Source organism: Achroia grisella, unplaced genomic scaffold, assembly GCF_030625045.1.
Source record: "Achroia grisella isolate CSIRO2021 unplaced genomic scaffold, CSIRO_AGI_Agris_v1 utg784, whole genome shotgun sequence".
In the NCBI taxonomy this organism is placed as follows: Eukaryota; Metazoa; Arthropoda; class Insecta; order Lepidoptera; family Pyralidae; genus Achroia; species Achroia grisella.
The window spans coordinates 2,974,383-2,994,220 of NW_026713024.1; the positions used below are offsets into that span (position 1 = coordinate 2,974,383).

The 19,838-nt window shown below is 33.1% G+C and overlaps 1 protein-coding gene and 1 long non-coding RNA gene across 2 annotated transcripts; both read left to right on the top strand.

Moving 5' to 3' along the window:
• Nucleotides 1-5,773: 5,773 nt before the first annotated feature.
• Nucleotides 5,774-18,518, top strand: LOC131851486 (beta-1,3-glucan-binding protein 1). The gene is made up of 9 exons (XM_059201991.1): nt 5,774-6,004; nt 8,392-8,616; nt 9,257-9,528; nt 10,427-10,557; nt 14,365-14,531; nt 14,880-15,024; nt 16,493-16,572; nt 17,643-17,788; nt 18,329-18,518. The coding sequence occupies exons 1-9, from the start codon at nt 5,872-5,874 to the stop codon at nt 18,515-18,517; spliced, it is 1,488 nt and encodes a 495-aa protein (XP_059057974.1). The 5' UTR covers nt 5,774-5,871; the 3' UTR covers nt 18,518.
• Nucleotides 11,080-12,229, top strand: LOC131851491 (uncharacterized). The gene is made up of 3 exons (XR_009357890.1): nt 11,080-11,283; nt 11,737-11,863; nt 12,193-12,229. It is a non-coding gene; the product is annotated as an uncharacterized LOC131851491 (long non-coding RNA).
• Nucleotides 18,519-19,838: the final 1,320 nt, after the last annotated feature.

The following is a 19,838-nucleotide window of genomic DNA, read 5'->3' on the forward strand; positions in this document are numbered from 1 at the left end:
CCACAAATATATAAGTATAATTTAAGAAAGCTATAAATTTCGTAGCATAAATCGCAACCTTATAGGTTAGATATCGAGAAACAAAACATTGAGACATATGAGGGCGGCTGCCATTCGCTCGGACAGGTTCGCGTCAACGTTTTATCGCACCGCTCCCACACGGCGCCGCCGCGGCGCCCTATACCGAAATGTCTATTATTTAATAATTATTTATAAAAATAATGATTTTACACTATCGATGTGCGCTAAATATTGAAATAATAATTAATACCAAATCTCAGTTAATAACATAATAAATACGAAATTCGACTATACTCCTAGTTATAAGTACGAGTATATTTTAGACAGAATCTAAATTATAGCAACTAGTGTTTATCGCTCAATGCAATATTTGAAGTTTGCTAGTTATCGACACTGATGTGAAGGGGTCAACGTAAATTGGTAATGATCGACGTTTTCATACAATATTACTTTCCGTCCAGTACAAGATGAAATTTTTCGCCAGGGATTAATGTCAATTGGTGGCTATCGACTTTTTCATAGAATTTTAGTATTCGTCCAGTATAAGTTGAAATATAATCAATTAAAGTGAAAAATTGTAGTAAAATGATAACAATTTACCAGTTTCAGATTTTTTCCTTTATATTCACCTAATTACCTATCTGCATGCCAAATTTGAACTTCCTAGGTCATCTGGAAGTGGGTTATAATTTTGATCTATAGTTGATCAGTGATAAAAATGACGATTTTTGGACATTAATATCTAAATAACCGTTTGAGATATGTTTATGAAATTTGGAACACATATTTATCTCGCAAGTCTCAATATATGAACCAAATTTGACAGGTTTGTGTGATAGAGTTTTTGAGTTATGAGGGGGTCAAAAGTGGCTCCAAATGGTTCGTGTAAATATACACACGGTGCTGCAAGCCAGTTTACTTGAAACTCGGCTTGACACGCTACCGCGTGTCTAGATATTATGTCAACTGTGCTCTGTAATCAACGGCAGATCCATGGGGAGGGGGAGGGGGGTCATGGGGGTCATGATACATGATGTCAACGTTACCCGGGACAGCTAACATATAAACGAATTGACAGTATTCGTAAAATCTTTTAAGAGATAGCTGGATAGAATATACTTTATTTGCAACATACAGTAAAGAAGAAGCACAAAAACCTTTGCAATAAGGTGGCCTTATTGTTAAAAGCAATATTTTCAAGGCAACCTTAGGGAAACGGATTGAAATATCGAACAGGTAGGTAAAATGACATGAACAGGAGAAAACTAAAAGGTAACAAATATATAATGATGATGAAATAAATATTATATGAATTAAAATTTATGTTCATAATAATAATCATATATCAAACTAGATACACTCACATAAACTACATACATATTATAAACACATACATAATTAATTACTTTTAATTACTTTAAATAAAAATAAACAATAAAAATTTTAAAGTACGATGACCTACAACCCAAACAAGATATCGGGGAATACCGTACCACTACATTACAATAATTATTTACAATTTATCCTTAACAGTAATACTACTCATGATAAGTTAAATAATTACTAAATATATCTAACTATCCAATCTGAGAAAACAGACGTGAAGGTATTGTACATATAGACAGATAAATATCAATCTAGTAACAAATAGTTTGAAGACGAAAAGTTACAGTGTTTGAAAATTTGTAGAATTCGAAAAGATATCGCTGAATCTAAATTACATATGGATGTGTTTATAAGGACAGAGGAAGGCCGAAAAAGAAATGGATGGCTGTGTGAACGATGATTTGGTTAGAAATGGAGTAAATAACAAGATGACTGCGAACAGTGATGAATGGAAGAGAAAAACATTACGCCGACGCCAAATAAATGGGGTAAGGTAGAAGCCGATGATTGTGATGATGAAGATCACTGAATCTAAGTAGGTATTTATATAGTTGAGTTATATTTATTTATTCTTATGAGTAACTTAAACAATGTAATATCTCGTTATGGAAGTAAACGTGTACAAAGTGAAATATATAAGATGTAATTTTTATAGCATAGGGCACATATGAGCTTGCAGCTCACCTGATGGTAAGTGATTACCGCCGCCCATGAGCACTCTCAATAACAGGGGAAATGCAAGTTGCTGGCCTTTTAACAAGGAGTAAGCTCTTTTCTTGAAGGTTTCTATATTGTATCGTTAGGAATTAACATTGCTAGAACGTACTCAAATTCAAAATATCTTTATTCATGTAGGTCTATTACAGACTTTTATGATATGTCAAATCTACCGTCAGTTCGGAATGATTTCGAGATGAGAAGAACTCAGCTCGTATTTTTTTTTTAAATGTTGTACATATTTACAATAATACAGATTCATTTAAATTCAAATTTGGGAGAATAGAGTGACTACCAGCATATGCTATTGAAAAAAAAAAGAAACAATAAATCTAATCAATGTTTGCAACCTGAACAGAACAAGCACCACCCCTTCACGAGTATGACGGATGAGCCACTTTAGCTAGCGATGAGCTACTTTTATTAATAGTAATGACTATAATGTACCATGTGAGAAGCCATAAATAAAAAGTTCTAAAAAAACTCACGGTGGAGGACTGTCATTCATCCAGATGATTAGGATGGTATTTTAGTTTGTGGTGAATAGTACGATATTGAAATTTAGCACTTGATATTAATCCGAACAGTTCCTCAGAACACTCTCTGTGATATATGCAGTGGAAAATGTGACGCAAAGTTTCGCTGTAAAGCCAATGAGTCGAGCTATAACAAAGACAATGGTCGCTGAAAAATGTTTTACTATCTATTAATAAAATCAAATCAAAATATCTTTATTCATATGTCTGCTATATACTGTTATGGTATGTTTATTAATTATATCGTTAGTAGATATGTTGATGACCTATGAGATTAGTGGTATAATTAGCCTTTTAACATATTGCCATATGGTATCGAATCCGTAACAATCGGAAGGCGATTGTCACGGATTCGATTCCGAACAAATAATTATATTTTTCACTATGACTGGTTGCAGTACTTTGAATGATTTTTTATTTCCTTTTATTATATTTAATTTACAGTCAGGAACTAGATGTCGAACATTTGTTGTATTAAAAGTTACTTATAATAATTATAATAATAACAATCTCAGGACAATTAACACAGCGTCATCTAGATCCAAGTTAACCTAGCTAAAGCTTATATTATGGGTACTAGATAACTGATACAAATACATAGATATATTTTTTTTCATAAATACATACATATTACACATAAAAAACACCGATACAAACAATCATACTCATGAATATAAATGTTTAAGCCGTGCGAGGAATCGAACCCGCGACCATCAGAACTAAGGCGATGTGCTAAACCGCTAGACCACCGAGGCAGTCGCTGCTATGAGTCTATATTGTTTTATGCCTTTTTTTAATTAAAAGAAATACATATGCTAAAGAGATATGTACATCAAACCATATTAAGATTTTATATCACTTCTTTCGTTTCAACGGCAACTAAATATAGTTTCCCCAGAACGTTGCGACCACTTTTGCGCATTCTGCACCTCTTAGATCTTCCTTTGTGCAGGATATTGGGCACAAAGGACCTGTCAATAGATCAATAGGTCAATTTCATATCATTGTATGACAATAACAAAGATAAACATATTATGTTGATAATCAAATGTGGCTGGTTGTAAGAGCATCGAATCTATAATTAGTCATGATTGTTGATGATATAATCTTAATATTGATATAATCATCACTATCTAACCGCAAACCACAGACTCCCATAACCATTACCTACATTGAGGAAATATCAATTATAAAAATAACAAATACTGACAGTAAATAATAATTTTACTTATTTAATGTCAGCATTTATTATATTTTCCATTCAAACAATAAAGTTAGATTATTAGAAATAGATAGAAATAGAAATAATCTTTATACAAACAACCTTAACACAAGCACTTTTTATTCGATTCTACCACTTTCGGAACGCAGACTCATCACAAGAAGAGTGAGTAAGAAACTTGAGTATTGCTTTTTGAAAAAAAATATTGTCTTAGCTAAATTTTATACATAATAACAAGGAGGAGGTATGCGACAATCAACAAAAATATTATTTGAACATATAATGCTTTATGCAATCCGATAATACTGTCAACACTATGAATTAGGTAATTTAAAATTAAGTAAGTAAAATTAAGTAATTTATTTTCTATAAAAATGTTATGATTTACAAATTCTTCAATTTTACCATAATTCTTACTAATATAATATTATATTATCTGTGCTAATATTATAAATACCAAAGTCACTGTCTGTCTATAGCGCTTTCACGCCAAAACTACTAAATCGATTTAAATGAAATTTGGTACACAGATAAGTTAGATCTGAAAAGATTGTAAGGAAATTTCGTAATTATAAAAGCTAGAACAGCTTAGAAAATAAGTTTCAAGTTAGAAGCTTAAAGCTTATTTTTTAAGCTGTGGCAAATATGACATTCAAAGTTAGATAAAATTTTACCCTTAGGGGGTAAATTCCAGCATACGTGATGAAAGTTGGTATAGAAATTCGTCATATCTAAATACTAACTAATGCATGTTTATTTGTAAAATGATTAGCCTAAACAATTAAACATGCTATCCAATGTTCACTATTCTACGTGGACGTAGTCGCTGGCACAGCTAGTATTTCATAAACTTACAAGGTATGCGACACACTAGGGAGTCCCACTGGCCAGCTGAGACAAGAACGTGGGGACAATTCGTGACGGAACTTGTGGAAGGCCCCTTATGGTTTTTACGTGCAGGTACTTTTTCCATACTACCTATTAGAATATGTTTGTGAAGTCATTATCCTATTATTACTTGAAGACGTCTTCTATTACCACACAATTATCAACTGTCTGAAGATGTTTTGATATTACCATACTATTACCAACTATTAAAAATTGGTTTTAGATAGTTTGAGTGTATGATATAATTATTCTTCTTACAATTTAATGGCAACTAAATGTTTTTACCCCACAAAGTTGCGAAGTTTTGCTATTACCAACTATTAAAAATAGGATCTCGATACTTTGAATGTATGATATGATTATTCTTTTTTGGATTCAATGGCAACTAAATCATTTTATCCCAAAGAATAGCAACGTCTTTAGCGCATTCGATTTTTTAAGTATATTTTTGTATAGGATGATGGGCACAAAAGTTAGGAGAATATATGGGCCGTAGTCTGGGATGGTGCTCCGCAGTTGTAGTTTAAAAGTGACACCTACTTCACCAAGTTGTACCTTCAGCAACCCACCTGGGATCACAGTCTATTAAAGAATTTCCAAGTGGACGCATCACCAGTCCATCATCAGGTACTATTATTATAAAGAGAAAATATTTCTTTTCTACCAATATGAAAATTTTGTTACCCATTCCAAATTAATTCTTGAAGAAAAGAAGCATAATATAAATTGATAAAGCAATTCCCCTGGTGTTGCAGGTGCTCATAGGTATAATCATTTACCACCAGGTGAACCGCAAACTCATTTTTCCCTATGCTATTAAAAAATTCACTTAAGTGATATTTCTAATTAAAATAGACTGAATCCACTCGGGCTATAACTGGCCATCTATAAAAAAACTGATTGTTATAGGATATTGGCTGTAATGCTTACGTCATGCTACAACTAAAAAATAAACATAATCAAGCAAAAAAACTGGTTAATTGCTAACATATACCAAGAACTCGTCAGTGTTGATTCGCAGTGGAGTGCAAAAGGTCGACTCGACGGTCTTCGCTTATCATCACCTGTTTCATTAATTCCTAATACGTTAGACAGTGATGAATGTATATTAGTAAAATGTATAGACAATTTGTGTTATTGTTTTTAATTTGTTTTACTTGTGGCCAGTGTTATGAAGTACCGCCAGCGAAGTTGGAAGCGATTTGGCCGAAAGGATTAAGGGTTTCAGTGCCAGGTACATTATAGTTTTTCTTTAGAAAATATATTAATTGTATTATATACTGACCCGCAACTTTGTCCGCTTTTTTCTAAATATATATGGCACAAAGATAACAAACTGACAGTCATACACAATGTTCAATTTAATTAATATAGACCAATGAACTTATTGCTAGTAATATACCATATCAAGTTGATCTTCACACGGTTTCCCTTGGAAACCATTATGAGTAAGTCCGGGTGAATTTGTCACGATGGGCTAACTAACCTAAACACACTCACCTTATCATCTTCCACTGATGCACCGACAACGTAAACCGTTAGCGCAAGCGCGCTCATCATACCATTGTCATGACACAAAAAAAATGTATAGACTTAATAACAAAACAAAATATTATTCACGCAGGCATATGTTACAAATACATATGATAAGTCAAACGTACCGTCAGATCAGAAAGGATATTCGATCTATTAAGAACTTAGAAGAAATTCTGCTCATACCCTTTCTAACCCTCGAATAGTTTAACGTATTTATGAGTCTGTGACAACGTTGCTCCTAAATGAATGGACAAATTGTCATTTCTTAAAATTTGAAGCAATAATTATTAAATGAAAAATCTATAAATATTCTATAATTCTAATTCTATCTGAAAAATATAGTTATTTTTTTTTTTACTTTTATTAATATTTAATACGATTTCCTTACAAAGTTGTAATATTCCAACGTAATATCTAAACTAATTATTCAATGGTTATTACAGGGCTATCTACGGTCATTAGATAAGTGCTCATAGGTATTATTAATAGATCCCAATGACTATACGTGTATGTATGGCTGACTCAATATAAAAATATATAAACATGATCACACTAATCAATTTGGGATTAGAACTGCTCAAGTTCTAGATTTCTGACACACTTGAAAATCTACTGGTAGCTAAGTAGAGTCTAAGCAACTCACTTTATTAGAAATTTTGTAATAAATGTCATGTAAGTGTAATCTAGACGAAGTTGCGCGGGCCAGCTAGTCTATACATATAAATAAAATTGGAGCGTCTGTTTGTAATATTGAAATAACCGTTTTTTACTACATGCATATATATATGCATGAATATAAATACGGTACATACACCAAACTAACATTTTTTTACAATTTTTGGCTGTCTGTCTGTCTGTTTATTCCGGCTAATCTCTGATTTTGACAGGACTTTTATTAGCAGGTAGCTGATGTAAGAGTAACTTAGGCTACTTTATTTTATAAAAATAAAGATAAATTCCATGCGGATGAAGTCTCGGGTACAGCTAGTACATAAATAATAATACAAAGAGTATGTACATAATAATCATTTTCACAGAAAAAAGGAATTAAATAAAGAACTAAAAGAAACGGTAAAGCTATACAATTAGATCTTATTTTGATGACTCAACAAGTAATTGTGTTTTCCTTTTAAAACTTTAGTTCTCGGTACTGGGTACTTTATTTAATGAAACTTGTGTTTACATAACATTGTACAGTAATGGATCTATATTTATTTGCTATTACTCTTCGTCTATTGATTATTGACCATTCGTACACAAAAAAAACTCTATACCGTCACGTACTAATGATACTATACCTTCACACCCGTAATCTGTTGGAGCATAGCTTAAAAGATAACTTCAGCAACAAAATATATTTCAGCCATTCATTTTTTGCCTATATGTTATTCTGATGTACAGGCTATATTCATCAAAATCCGTTCAATATTTTTTGCGTGAAAGAGTAATAAAACATCCATCCCTACTCACATATTTCGCGTTTATAATAGTAATAAAATATGTATATATACTAGGACCTTGAATAAGTTCTCTCTGTTTTTTACAATCTAAAGACAATGCAATAAAATTTCTATCAAAACTACTTTATTTGTCACAAAATTAGACATTTCAGAACCAATAAAAAATTACTGTGCTTCCATTATATTTAACTACCATACATTAAAATTAAAGGTTAGATACAGTACTTTCTAGCAAAAGTGTTACCATTCAAAATTTTATACATAGAGTACCATCTGTGAAAAAAAAGCGAGAACTTATTCAAGGCACTAATATACTAGCCGAGCCGCGGAACGTCATCTGCATCTCATCCCACTTACTTGATATTTATCATTATATTTCGCCCAATTTACATAATATCCATTTAAATTATAACCTATATGTTATTCTAATGTATAAGCTATATTACTGTCAAGTTTCATCAAAATCTGTTCAGTACTTTTTCGTGAAAAAGCAACAGACATCCATCCATACTCACAAACTTTCGCATTTATAATATTAATAAGATATGCACTATACCATTAAGCCACGACGTTTTATAGAAATTTCTAACATAAATTTTACAATTTTGAAATTATACCTCAACAGATGATGGCTATTCTCTCTTCGCGTTTCACGGGAAGCTCAATGAGGAAATGGAAGGTCTGGAAGCAGGACACTGGTCCAGAGATATCACCAAAGCGAAGGGAGGCAGGTGGACTTTCAACGACAAGCAGGCCAGGCTGAAAATTGGAGACAAAATATACTTTTGGACTTATGTATTAAAGAATGGTCTAGGCTACAGGCAGGATAATGGGGAATGGACGGTAACAGGTATGAATACTTTATTTTTAAAACGAATACATACATATAATTTTTTTTCGAAAATTAATTATTAATTAAAAATGTCATCAGATTTTGATAGGCTTGTTGGTAGAAGAAGTATTCTTCTGTTCATAAATATAATGTCTATTTTAGATTGACTACAGTTTGTAATTAGTACTATGTTTATTTAGTAGCACATATTGCACTAATTATTTAATTGAAAGAGATCTTCTAGGAATAATCTCAATTTAGACAGTTCAAACATTTGTATTCATGAATAAGAATATTTATGTTGGTGTTTGTATTTTCTATGTATATTATGTAAACACATTGACACAAAAAAATATTTAATTAAAATATTTTTTTCTGTCAGTTGTCTAGTACTTACAACACAATCTCTGCTTAGCTTAAGACAAGATGGCGCTGTGTTAATTGTCCAAGGTTATTTATATATTTTTATAAATACAAAAAAATATTTCATTTCTTCTGGCAGTTATCTAGTACCTACAATCTTTGCTTAGCTTGTGACTAGATGGCGCTGTGTGAATTTTCTTGGATTATTATTATTACTATTATTCTATCTTCTAAAATAACTAAATATTGACATTTCCCTATTCACACTCATGACAATAGTTATTTTCCATTCCAGGATATGTTGACGACGCTGGAAATCCTTACGATTCCACATCTCCAATCGATAGTGAATCGCCGAGACCGCCAGTTCCAATAGCGCCAACTTCCGCAGTAGTCACCAATCCTCCAATTTCTCAAAGCACCGATTATCCGTGTGAAATATCCGTATCCATGGTATCCGTGCCCGGATTTGTATGCAAAGGGCAGCTTCTGTTTGAGGATAACTTCAACAAGGCCATCGATAAAGGCAACATTTGGACGACAGAGTACATGTTTCCAAGTGAACCGGTGAGCCGAATTAGAAATTTGTTCTGTAGTCTCACTAATATATACCTTTTTTTTTAAAGGACGAATAGGAAATTATCCATCACTTGCGCTAAAGGTATACGCTGGCGGGGCACTGGAGGGTAATAGGATGAGCATGAGCATAGCATGAGGTCAAGTCAGTTAGCCCATCGTGGTAAATTCACCAGGAATTTAACATGATGGTTTCCAGGAGAAACCGCGTGGAGGTCAACCTGACCTGGTCCATTGCTAACAATGTGTTTAATAATACATATTCCTAACAATCCCCTTGCTAAATAATATAATTTCTGGATCGACAGATCGATTTTGAAGCCCGTTTATCGAGTAAGGTAATATGTGTATAACATCACGATCACGACACTATCACCAATAGAATCATGTCTGTGATATATTTTATTAATTTCTATATATGTTAGTCCTTAATGTATATATGATATGATATGGCAATACTGCTATATTATATTAAATTGTTTGAAGTAAATAAAATATAATAATAATAATGTCTCAGGACAATTGACACAGCGCCATCTAGTTCCAAGCTAAGCAGAGCTTGTGTTATGGGTACTAGACAACTGATATAAATACATGGATACATTTTTTTTTTGTAAATAAATACATATTATACATAGAAAACACCCAGACCGATACAAACAATCATACTCATGAATACAAATGTTTGCACCGTGCGAGGAATCGAACCCACGACCATCGGATAGTAAAGCGGTGTGCTAAACCACTAGACCACCGAGGCTGTCGCTACATGTATATACAACGAAACAAACAAACTCTTCATCTTCATATATTGGTATTGATTAACGATATATAACACTAAACTCAGGAAAAGCTTTGTAATGTAAATCTTCCTAATATTTATTTACAGGACTATCCATTCAATGTGTATTTGAATGATAACGTACATGTAAGAGACGGCAAATTGATAATAAAACCAAGTACACTCGAGTCTAAATACGGGGAAGATTATGTGAGACAACAACTGGATTTAACACAGAGGTACGTTTAGTCGGTTTAGTTAATGGTTAACTAAATAAGTAGTCCTCAATAATCCTAATGACATAATCGTTGTGACTAATTTATTATGTTATCTATCTACTTGTATAAATCCGAGGTTCTGGAGATCAGGGGCCGTATTATGAACTCTTATTCCCATTCAGTTTACGGCTTAAACTGAACTGCCTGGCGATTTCGTATTACGAACGCTATTAGCCAGCCAGTCAGCGGTCACGTGACAGCTGAACGTCTTCTGCCCGAAAACTGACCGGCTATTTCGTATTATGAGCGTTTCATTTGACAGATCTAAGCGGACGCAACTGTCAAAAAGACCGTTTAAAGACAATTCAGTTTACGGTGGCTTCATATTAGCTTTTATAGAATTGTTTTCTAATTTATAGCTTCATTATTGTAATTTGGTTATTATTTCTATTCCTATGTCAGTTTTTATTATGTTTAAAACATGTTTGTGCAGTTATTTCGATTGTTTTTGTTTCGTTTTAATTTTAATTATGTGTGATAAACTCGAAGTATTGGAGTTTTTGGAAATGTGTGCACCCTACGAAAAAGAAGTAAGGAAAGTGAAAAGACGGCGATTACGCGACCAATCCAATCAAAATGAACAATTTAGAAAACGTTATGATCTAAATAAAGATTTGGTGCGTAATATGCGTGCGAACTCATATGCCGGTATCATCGAAATTTACAGACCTACCAGTGGAAACTAAGGTATAATGTATTGTAATTATTTCACTAAATCACTAGCTGACTATGTCAGGTTTTAGTAGGATTATTATTTATGCTACAGGCATATTTATCAACGGCCTATTAGTGATATTGCTGTTCATTCTTTAGCACAGCCAACAAATAACCGATTTATTGCATTTACCCAACTTCCAAAAGTAAATACATATATAAAATTCCAAGGACATCTGAGTAAAGGATAGATAATAAATATTCAAAGGTATCTATTTCTATATAATTACAAGTAATTTTATACAATTAGCAACTGTTATTGTTGCAAATACATCTATGAGTACCATGTACCATACCATATGATATAGTGATAATATATATGGTAAAATGTATGCATACAAGTAAAGCCAACAGTCTGATGATGTGCAGTCTCTCCGGCACTTTCCTCCGAGGACAATTAATTAAATTAAATTAATTATATTTTAGGTTTTATAATTGGAATTTGGAATGCTGGGTGTATTGGGCTGTATTTGACTGTACACATGCCACCCCATTGTAAATTAAGAAGAGATATTACTGTAGAAAACAATACCATTCATTAAATATATAATTGGTAAGTGAAATATAAATTAAAAGACATGTTTAATAATATAAGCACTTTTAATATCTTTTTTTAATATAATTATATAAATTAACAATAAACAAGATTTTAGACATACAAAATATGTTAATGATTATACATCTCTAAAGCTACTTATATATCTACTAACAATAAATTGTTTACTTAAATATAAAATGACCATAACACTTAGACATATGTTTCAAATAATCTGTATCCATGTAATTAATGTCATATGTTTCAAATAATATTTATCCATGAATTATTCTCTTATGTTTCGAAATAATCTTCATCTATGTAATTAATCTGGAAAAAAAATTTAGGTTAGTAATGCTGACATGGACATTATGAGTGTGGATGCCAACTAGAACTAGAGCTACTCATGACATTTGGGCAAACCAGAGGCATTAAGCAACATCTAGAGGACTTAAGCTGGAATAAATCCTTATGATTACTTGGTAAGCACAAAATTTTATTATGAAACTACAAACATCATTACATCTAAGCTCTAAACTTCAGTAATTTAGAAACATAGTTATTTATCAACACCAACAATTATTGTGCTGTGTTTTTAATGAAATAATACTTTTTGTAAATAAATATTAATATTATAGTATATAATATGTTGTTTTTTTTTAGGAGATCCAGGATATGCTTTTGAGAAGTATACTCCCATCTCAAATGTTATATCAGGACCACAAGAAGCATATTACACTGTAAGAACATGGAATATCATTGAGAGCACAATTGGGCTTCTAGATTTATTTATTTTTTGATTTTGAGCTCTTATAGAGAACTAAATGAAGGTCTAGCTGCTAGACAAACCCATGTTGTTTAGTTGTGGAACTAAGAAATTGAAACATTTATAAATAATAATATTGTTAATAGGTCAATGTTTTAATTATTTGTTTTTATAATAAATGATATAGGTACATTATTTATGTCTTTTATTGGTAGTTATAATTAAAGGGATATGATAATTGTATTATATACTAGTTATTACCTATGACTTTGTCAATATGGCATACCTAATTTTTGTTAAAATAAATAAAATATCTCAAATAAAAGCAACTTAAGTTACTCCTTTACACAACTCATTACATATGACAGTGAAAGTATCCCTCAAATTTGGTCCAGCTGTTTCAAAGATTAGCAAGAACAAACAAACAGACAGACAACTATATTTTTTTAATGTCATTTATCTTACCTTTTATATGTATGCATTTACTGAAAAGCTGTTGTATGGTGAACTTCAAAATTACAAACAGATACTTCAATTTATTTGCATAGATACATGTATTTCAGATTTTACTGAGATTCCTATTAAATGAAATAAATTAAAATTCAGATGGTTACCTTATAACACTTAAACTTGACAATCCTTTCCAGTCTTTAAAATCCCCTTTTCCTAAGGAGTTTAATTGTTGAGCGACGTCCTCACACAAGCGATTGGTATGGTATTCTTGGGCGGACTTATTAAAGCCATTTGCCATTTCCCTACGGGATTTTAAAAATCCCATATAATTTTAAATTACCGGTACGATACACGACGTTGGCGAGGGGTTTCAGTCCGTGATCTACAATTTAGTTAGATAAATATACAAATATAAACAGTTAAATATTTGCATCATTTTAAAAAAACATTACTAAGAAAATGTTAGGAATACTTACGTTACATTAGGTATATTTTTCACAATAATTGAATTATTAAATTTAACTTGCGTATAAAGTCATGGAAAGGCTAAGTTTCAAATTGTACATTACTTTGCGCGGAATTTTAAGTAGATGCACAAAGTTCGTTTGGATATTACAATGAAAATATTTTTTACAAATAAATCGGAATTATTAAAAAAGACAATAAAACTGTCTGGAATATTTTTGTATATTACACAAATTCTACCATTGTATCTTAATTACTGTTTTCTATATTTAATTTACATTTATTTAATTAATTTTTTGTCCAAAAAGTGACACACAAAAACTCAACTTAACGTTGCAACGAATGTATGCGTATCCGAACGCAGCGCGAGAAAATCCACTAACCAGCCAGAGACAAACTATCCAGGCAGAATACGGTTTGAATTTGGACCCTCATAATACGAAAAAGAACAATTCAGTTTAAGGCCGTAAACTGAACTGCCTGGAAACTGACTGGATTTTAAAGAGTTCATAATACGCCCCCAGGAGCCTTTTTGTACTTATTGAATGAAGTACAGTTACGGGGTTACAACTGTATATTGATTTAAGCGGATAAATTAAAAAAAATCATATTGCTATAAGGTATAACAAAAAGATGTTATAGCGCGTTTTAGAAATTTGTATAAAAAAATACAGCGCCATCTAGTTGTAATAGTATAAAACAATATTAACTCGAACACTACTAAACTATTTTTTTTAACCCTGAACTGTTAATACAGCGCCATCTAGTCACACGCAGAGCTTGCGTTATCGGTCCTAAACTAGATAGATAAGATAAATAATTTATTATTATACAGATGTACAGGTACAGTCGGTACGTCAGACTGTTCGCGTATAGCATCTGGCCCTATAATATTGCCGCCCATCATCACTTCCAAGATCAACACCAAAAATAGGTTCAGCTTCAAATATGGCAGGGTCGAGGTCAGCGCCAGAATGCCCATTGGAGATTGGATCATACCAGGTAACATTGTTATATAGTATATTACGTAGCACATTTTAAAGTCTGTTTATTATAGATGTTCGTATTCTTATGTTTTAAAATATGTGTACACGTTTCTGTGTGTGCATGTGTGTGTGTGTGGGTGTGTGTGTATAAATTGAAAAATAAATATATCACAGATAATATTTCATTATATATGTATAACGTACATATAGCTGATACAACCACGCGATATTCTGGCTGAGTAGGTATGTTGACTTGACTTTGAAGAAGAATTACTTGAGTGAAATTAGTAGACGTAGAGCATCAAAACAAGCTATGAAGTTTAGTTTCTAGAATTTTCTGTAAATTTATTACATATTGTTCTAGAAATCTTGTTGGAGCCCCGTGACCGAGTCTACGGTATACATAGCTACGCATCTGGGCTGATGCGCATTGCATGCGTCAAGGGAAATGTAGAGTACTCCAAAATATTATACGGCGGTGCTATACTGTGCGACTCTGAACCATACAGGTATTAACATTAGGTTTATTTTTTGTTATACACTTGCTGAGCCAAGCCTATTAGTTACGAAACAATTAACTCAATATGGCATTGGTAGTTTATGTACGAAATTTTTAATATACTTATGTGAGAATGAATGAAACGATAAATAAATGTATGTAACAGAACGGCGATTAAAGGAGAGAAATGTGTGTAAGAGAGAGAAGATATAGGAAAACAAAAGGAAGAGATTAATGAATAGATATATTTAATAGTTATTAAAATACTAACTAACATACCTACGTAGTAGTAATTGAGTTTTCATTTTTTTTATTATCTGATATTTCTTTAATGTAGACTTGCTACAAAGTAAATGTAAGGATATATCTGTCCTATATCAGCCACCAAGTATTTTCTATCTGTACTAGCTATTCGCCCCGGCTTCGCCTGGGTGTACTGAATTATAATATTACCAGAATCACTCTATCTATTTAAAAAAAAATCGCTTCAAAATCCGTCGAGTAGTTTTAAAGATCTAAGCATACATAGGAACGGACAGACAGTAACCACGACTTTGTTTTATACTATGGAATGAAACTCAGTTGAAGAGAAGAATTTCTGGGTACAGAAACATGACATCTTAGTTCTCCAAAATGGCAATATATGAAGGATATGCTGATGATAACATATGTTGACATAATATCAGTGGTGCTATTCATATGTATAGGCAACAGATGTCACTTATCAAGTGAGCCGTAAACTTATAGGCCAATTCAAAATTCAACCTAGATTCGAACCCACAACCATGAAGGTGTAAGTTGGTAGTAGCATACCCGTTATTATTGCCTCCACATGAACCGCTTAAAAGTAAGAAATTTAACGATATACTGTATTAAATTTGTTATGAAAACATAACAAATGTAACACAATAGGTATGTCATCATACCTCATTTACATACATCATTATCAAGAAATAACGCATAGAAATAAATATCTTATTTTTAAAGTGTTATTTCTTATTTTCAATAATTGCATACCCCTTCAGAATGCTGCATGTCATGTACTATTATTATTTAGTAAGATCTAAAACTGCTACATAGTGTAGTAAGCAAATAATTAAACTAATGAATACATTAGAGGAAGTATGAAAGTGTCGCCGGTGTCAGAGAGGATGAAGAGTAATCGTCTATCATGATATGGACATGTAATGCGTAGCAATGAGGATAATATTTTAAGGAAGGTGTTACATATGAATGTGGATGGTTATAAGAGCAGAGGAAGGCCGCAAAAGAGATAGATGAACTGTGTGAAAGATGATATGGTAAGAAAGGAAGTAAATAACGCGATGACTGCGAACAGGGATGAATGGAAGAGAAAAACATATTACGCCGACCCCAAGTAAATGGGATAAGGAAGAAGCAGATGAAGAGTGTAGTAAGCAAATAAATAAATTGTTATTATTATTGCGATGAATATAATATGGCCATTCTATTTTCAGGAACGCAAACTTGAGACAAAAAATTGGATTTGACCATTGGAACAAAGATTTTCACAATTACACATTAGAATGGAGACCTGGCAAGTAATTATTTATTTATTAACCGTGGCTTTACCTGGGTGAATCATATACAATAATTAGGGACAAAGATCCATCTGTATAGATGCGAAATTGAATTCTATGCTTCGCCATATTCGGTTTTATTTTGCTTAAGTGCGACAATCAGCTTCGTGTAGAGTCCATAGGAAATTAATGGACCGCACAAACGTTGTATTACGGCAAACTGATGACTGATGCATGTATATTCTCGCCCTAAATCTGGGCTCACATTATCAGGTTTAACCCGTCCGGGCTTGTGCTGACGAACCGTTCGATTAGCAAGCATATTTCCAAATAGGATGAAGCGTAGTAACTAATGTGCCAATAGAACAGAGTCGACAGCACGTGCCATCCTATTCTTATTGTAAATGTATAGGACATACTATTATATATTATACTATAAAGCTATTAAAATGAACTTTATATAAAACATTGCTGTCATATCATTATTATTATCGATTCCTTCGATTTCTCGCACGGTACAAACATTATTATTTATGAGTATGATAGTTTATTTAGGTCTGGATATTTTCTATGTAAAGTCACTCAGAGGGCAATGGCTCGGTGTTTCGCTGCGTAATCGAATCAGAAATGAGGAGATCCGCAGAAGAACCAGAGTGACAGCGACATCGCCCAAAGAATTGCAAAACTGAAGTGGCAATGAGCACATATCTCGTAGGACAGATAGCCGTTGGGGCAGTAAAGTCCTTGAGTGACACCGAGGACCGGAAGACGCAGCGTGGAAAGGCCTCCAGCAATCTGGTCAAGATCGCTGGAAAGCATTGTATACGAGCAGCGCAGGACCGATCGTCATGACGATCTTTGGGAGTTCAGCAGTGAACATCCAGGCTGAGATGATAATGATTATGATTTCTATGTATATTATGTATGTATTTATAAATATACATATATAAGTATTTATATCAGTTCAATTAGTACCCATAACACATGCTCTGCTTACCTTGGGACTAGATGACGCTGTGTGAATTGTTCAAGTATATTATTGTTATTATTTAGGATTTAAAAGCAAATAATGTGTATTTATTTTCAGATGGCATATCTCTTTTTGTTGATGGAGAAAAGTACGGAGAAGTGACACCCTCAGCGGATGGTTTTTACGATGAAGCGAAGAATAATAACGTCCAAGCTGCATCACAATGGCTGAAGGGAACCTCCATGGCTCCCCTCGATGATTATGTAAGATTTTTTTTATTGCTGGACCCGCTTGATCTAAAAATTTGTGCTGGCAGGGCACCGATGGAATGTGATAGGATGAGCATGAGGTACGATCAGTTGATCCATCGTAATAGGGGATTGTTAGTAATGTGGACTGATGACCCCATTGCTAGCAATGTACTATGTCAGGTTGACCTCCACGTGGTTTCCCCTGGAAAGCATCGTGATAAATTCCTGGTGAATTTGTTACGATGGGCTAACTAACCTGACCTCATGTTCATCTTATCATCCCCCACTGGTGCCCCGCCAGCGAAATTCGCCATTCCATTATCATCCATAAAAAAAACCCATCGTGATAAATTCACCAGGAATTAATCTTTATAATTTCCAGGGGGAAGCACGTTGTGGCGATAACTTGGTAAATTGTTAGCGATGGAGTTAATTCATATTATTAACAATCCATGTAAGAATAATGTTTTTTGCTAATAGTTTGTCCAAAGTCTGGGAATTCTGTCGTAATTTATGAATGACCCCTAATTGTATTTTCTTTTCTCCATACAGTTCTACATCTCTATTGGACTGGACATAGGTGGCGTCCACGAGTTCGCAGACGGTCCAACAAAACCCTGGCAGAATGGAGCCACGAAAGCCATGCTAAACTTTTGGAACAACCGCGACCAGTGGTTCCCAACCTGGTATAAGGATACCAGCTCTTTACAAGTTGATTATATCAGAGTCTACGCTTTATAGTAGGTATGTAATTTGAAAAAAAATTAACATTCACCAAGAGGAAAGGCTACTAAACATCCTATATAATTGGAGCCCACTCATGCAGAAACGTAATATCTCCTTTGGAAAGTCTACACTCTATACTGAGGTGATAAAAACGATCGCTCCTAAGAATATCCTTCAATTCTTGTCCCTGACGGATCTAGGTAGCAAACTCTGAAAAAGGGCGTGCACAATAAATCTATGTAGGTCGCAGTGCTATAGATCTAAGCGCATGATAAATGAGTTGACTCTAAAAATTAACCTGCACATTATTTTTTTATTGGAGGTTTGGGCTAAAACCTCCAATAAAAAAAATAATGTGCAGGTTAATTTTTAGAGTCAACTCATTTTTAGGATTCAGAGAAAAGGTGTTATTGAATACTTTTAATCCTGCCATTATAAAGCTAAATACTCTGGAATGTAGTTACATTATTGATTGCAATTCGAAATCATCTAAAGCTCAACTGCAGTCAATAAGTTCAGATTTATTATAATAAATATTATTATTTTTATTTTAATATTTTCCTTTCTTTGTTTCAGATATGAGTTGATATGAATTTGCGCTTCTGTGACATTAAATAATAATACAATAGAAATATATTTTTACTTTTTACAATGAGATCGTTTTTTATTTTTTATTCATTAGATTTATTGTGTTTTATTGTTCCCCGATCTTGCAATGGTTCTTCCACATTGTGAATGGATACGTAATCATAATGAACAAATATGATTTATGTTACAAAGAAATGATGGACTATAGTAGTACTATACAATATTATATATATTATAGTAGCACTGTATATATTTTTTTTTTATAACACAGGGGACAAACGAGCATGCGGCTCACCTGATGGTAAGTGATTACCGCCGCCCATGAGCACCCGCAACACCAGGAGAATTGCAAGTACGTTGTCGGCCTTTTAAAAAGGAATAAGCTCTTTTCTTGAAGGTTTCAATATCGTTAACGGTTCGGAAATACCATTGCTGGAAGGTGATTCCACAATGTGGTTGTGCGAGGCAAACAGTTTCTAGAAAACCGTACTGTGGAAGACCGCCATTCATCCAGATGATCAGGATGGCATTTCAGAAATTATGCATACATATTAGAGTTTTTTTAAGGATGATAATGGAATGGTGGATCCGCATGCGTTAACAGTTTACACTGGCGGGGCACCAGTGGAGGATGATAAGATGAGCATGAGGTCAGGTCAGTTGTCAGTTATCGTAACAAATTCACCAAGAATTTAAAACGATGGTTTCCAGGGGAAACCGTAGTATTAAAAAAAGCAATGTTGGCGGT

Bases quoted from the DNA above. Each gene is read 5' to 3' on its own strand.
- LOC131851486 (XM_059201991.1), top strand. From the start codon at position 5,872: ATGTATATTAGTAAAATGTATAGACAATTTGTGTTATTGTTTTTAATT. The intron at 6,005-8,391 runs GTACATTATAGT...ATACCTCAACAG, and splicing joins ATTAAGGGTTTCAGTGCCAG to ATGATGGCTATTCTCTCTTC. The intron at 14,532-14,879 runs GTAACATTGTTA...ATATTGTTCTAG, and splicing joins TGGAGATTGGATCATACCAG to AAATCTTGTTGGAGCCCCGT.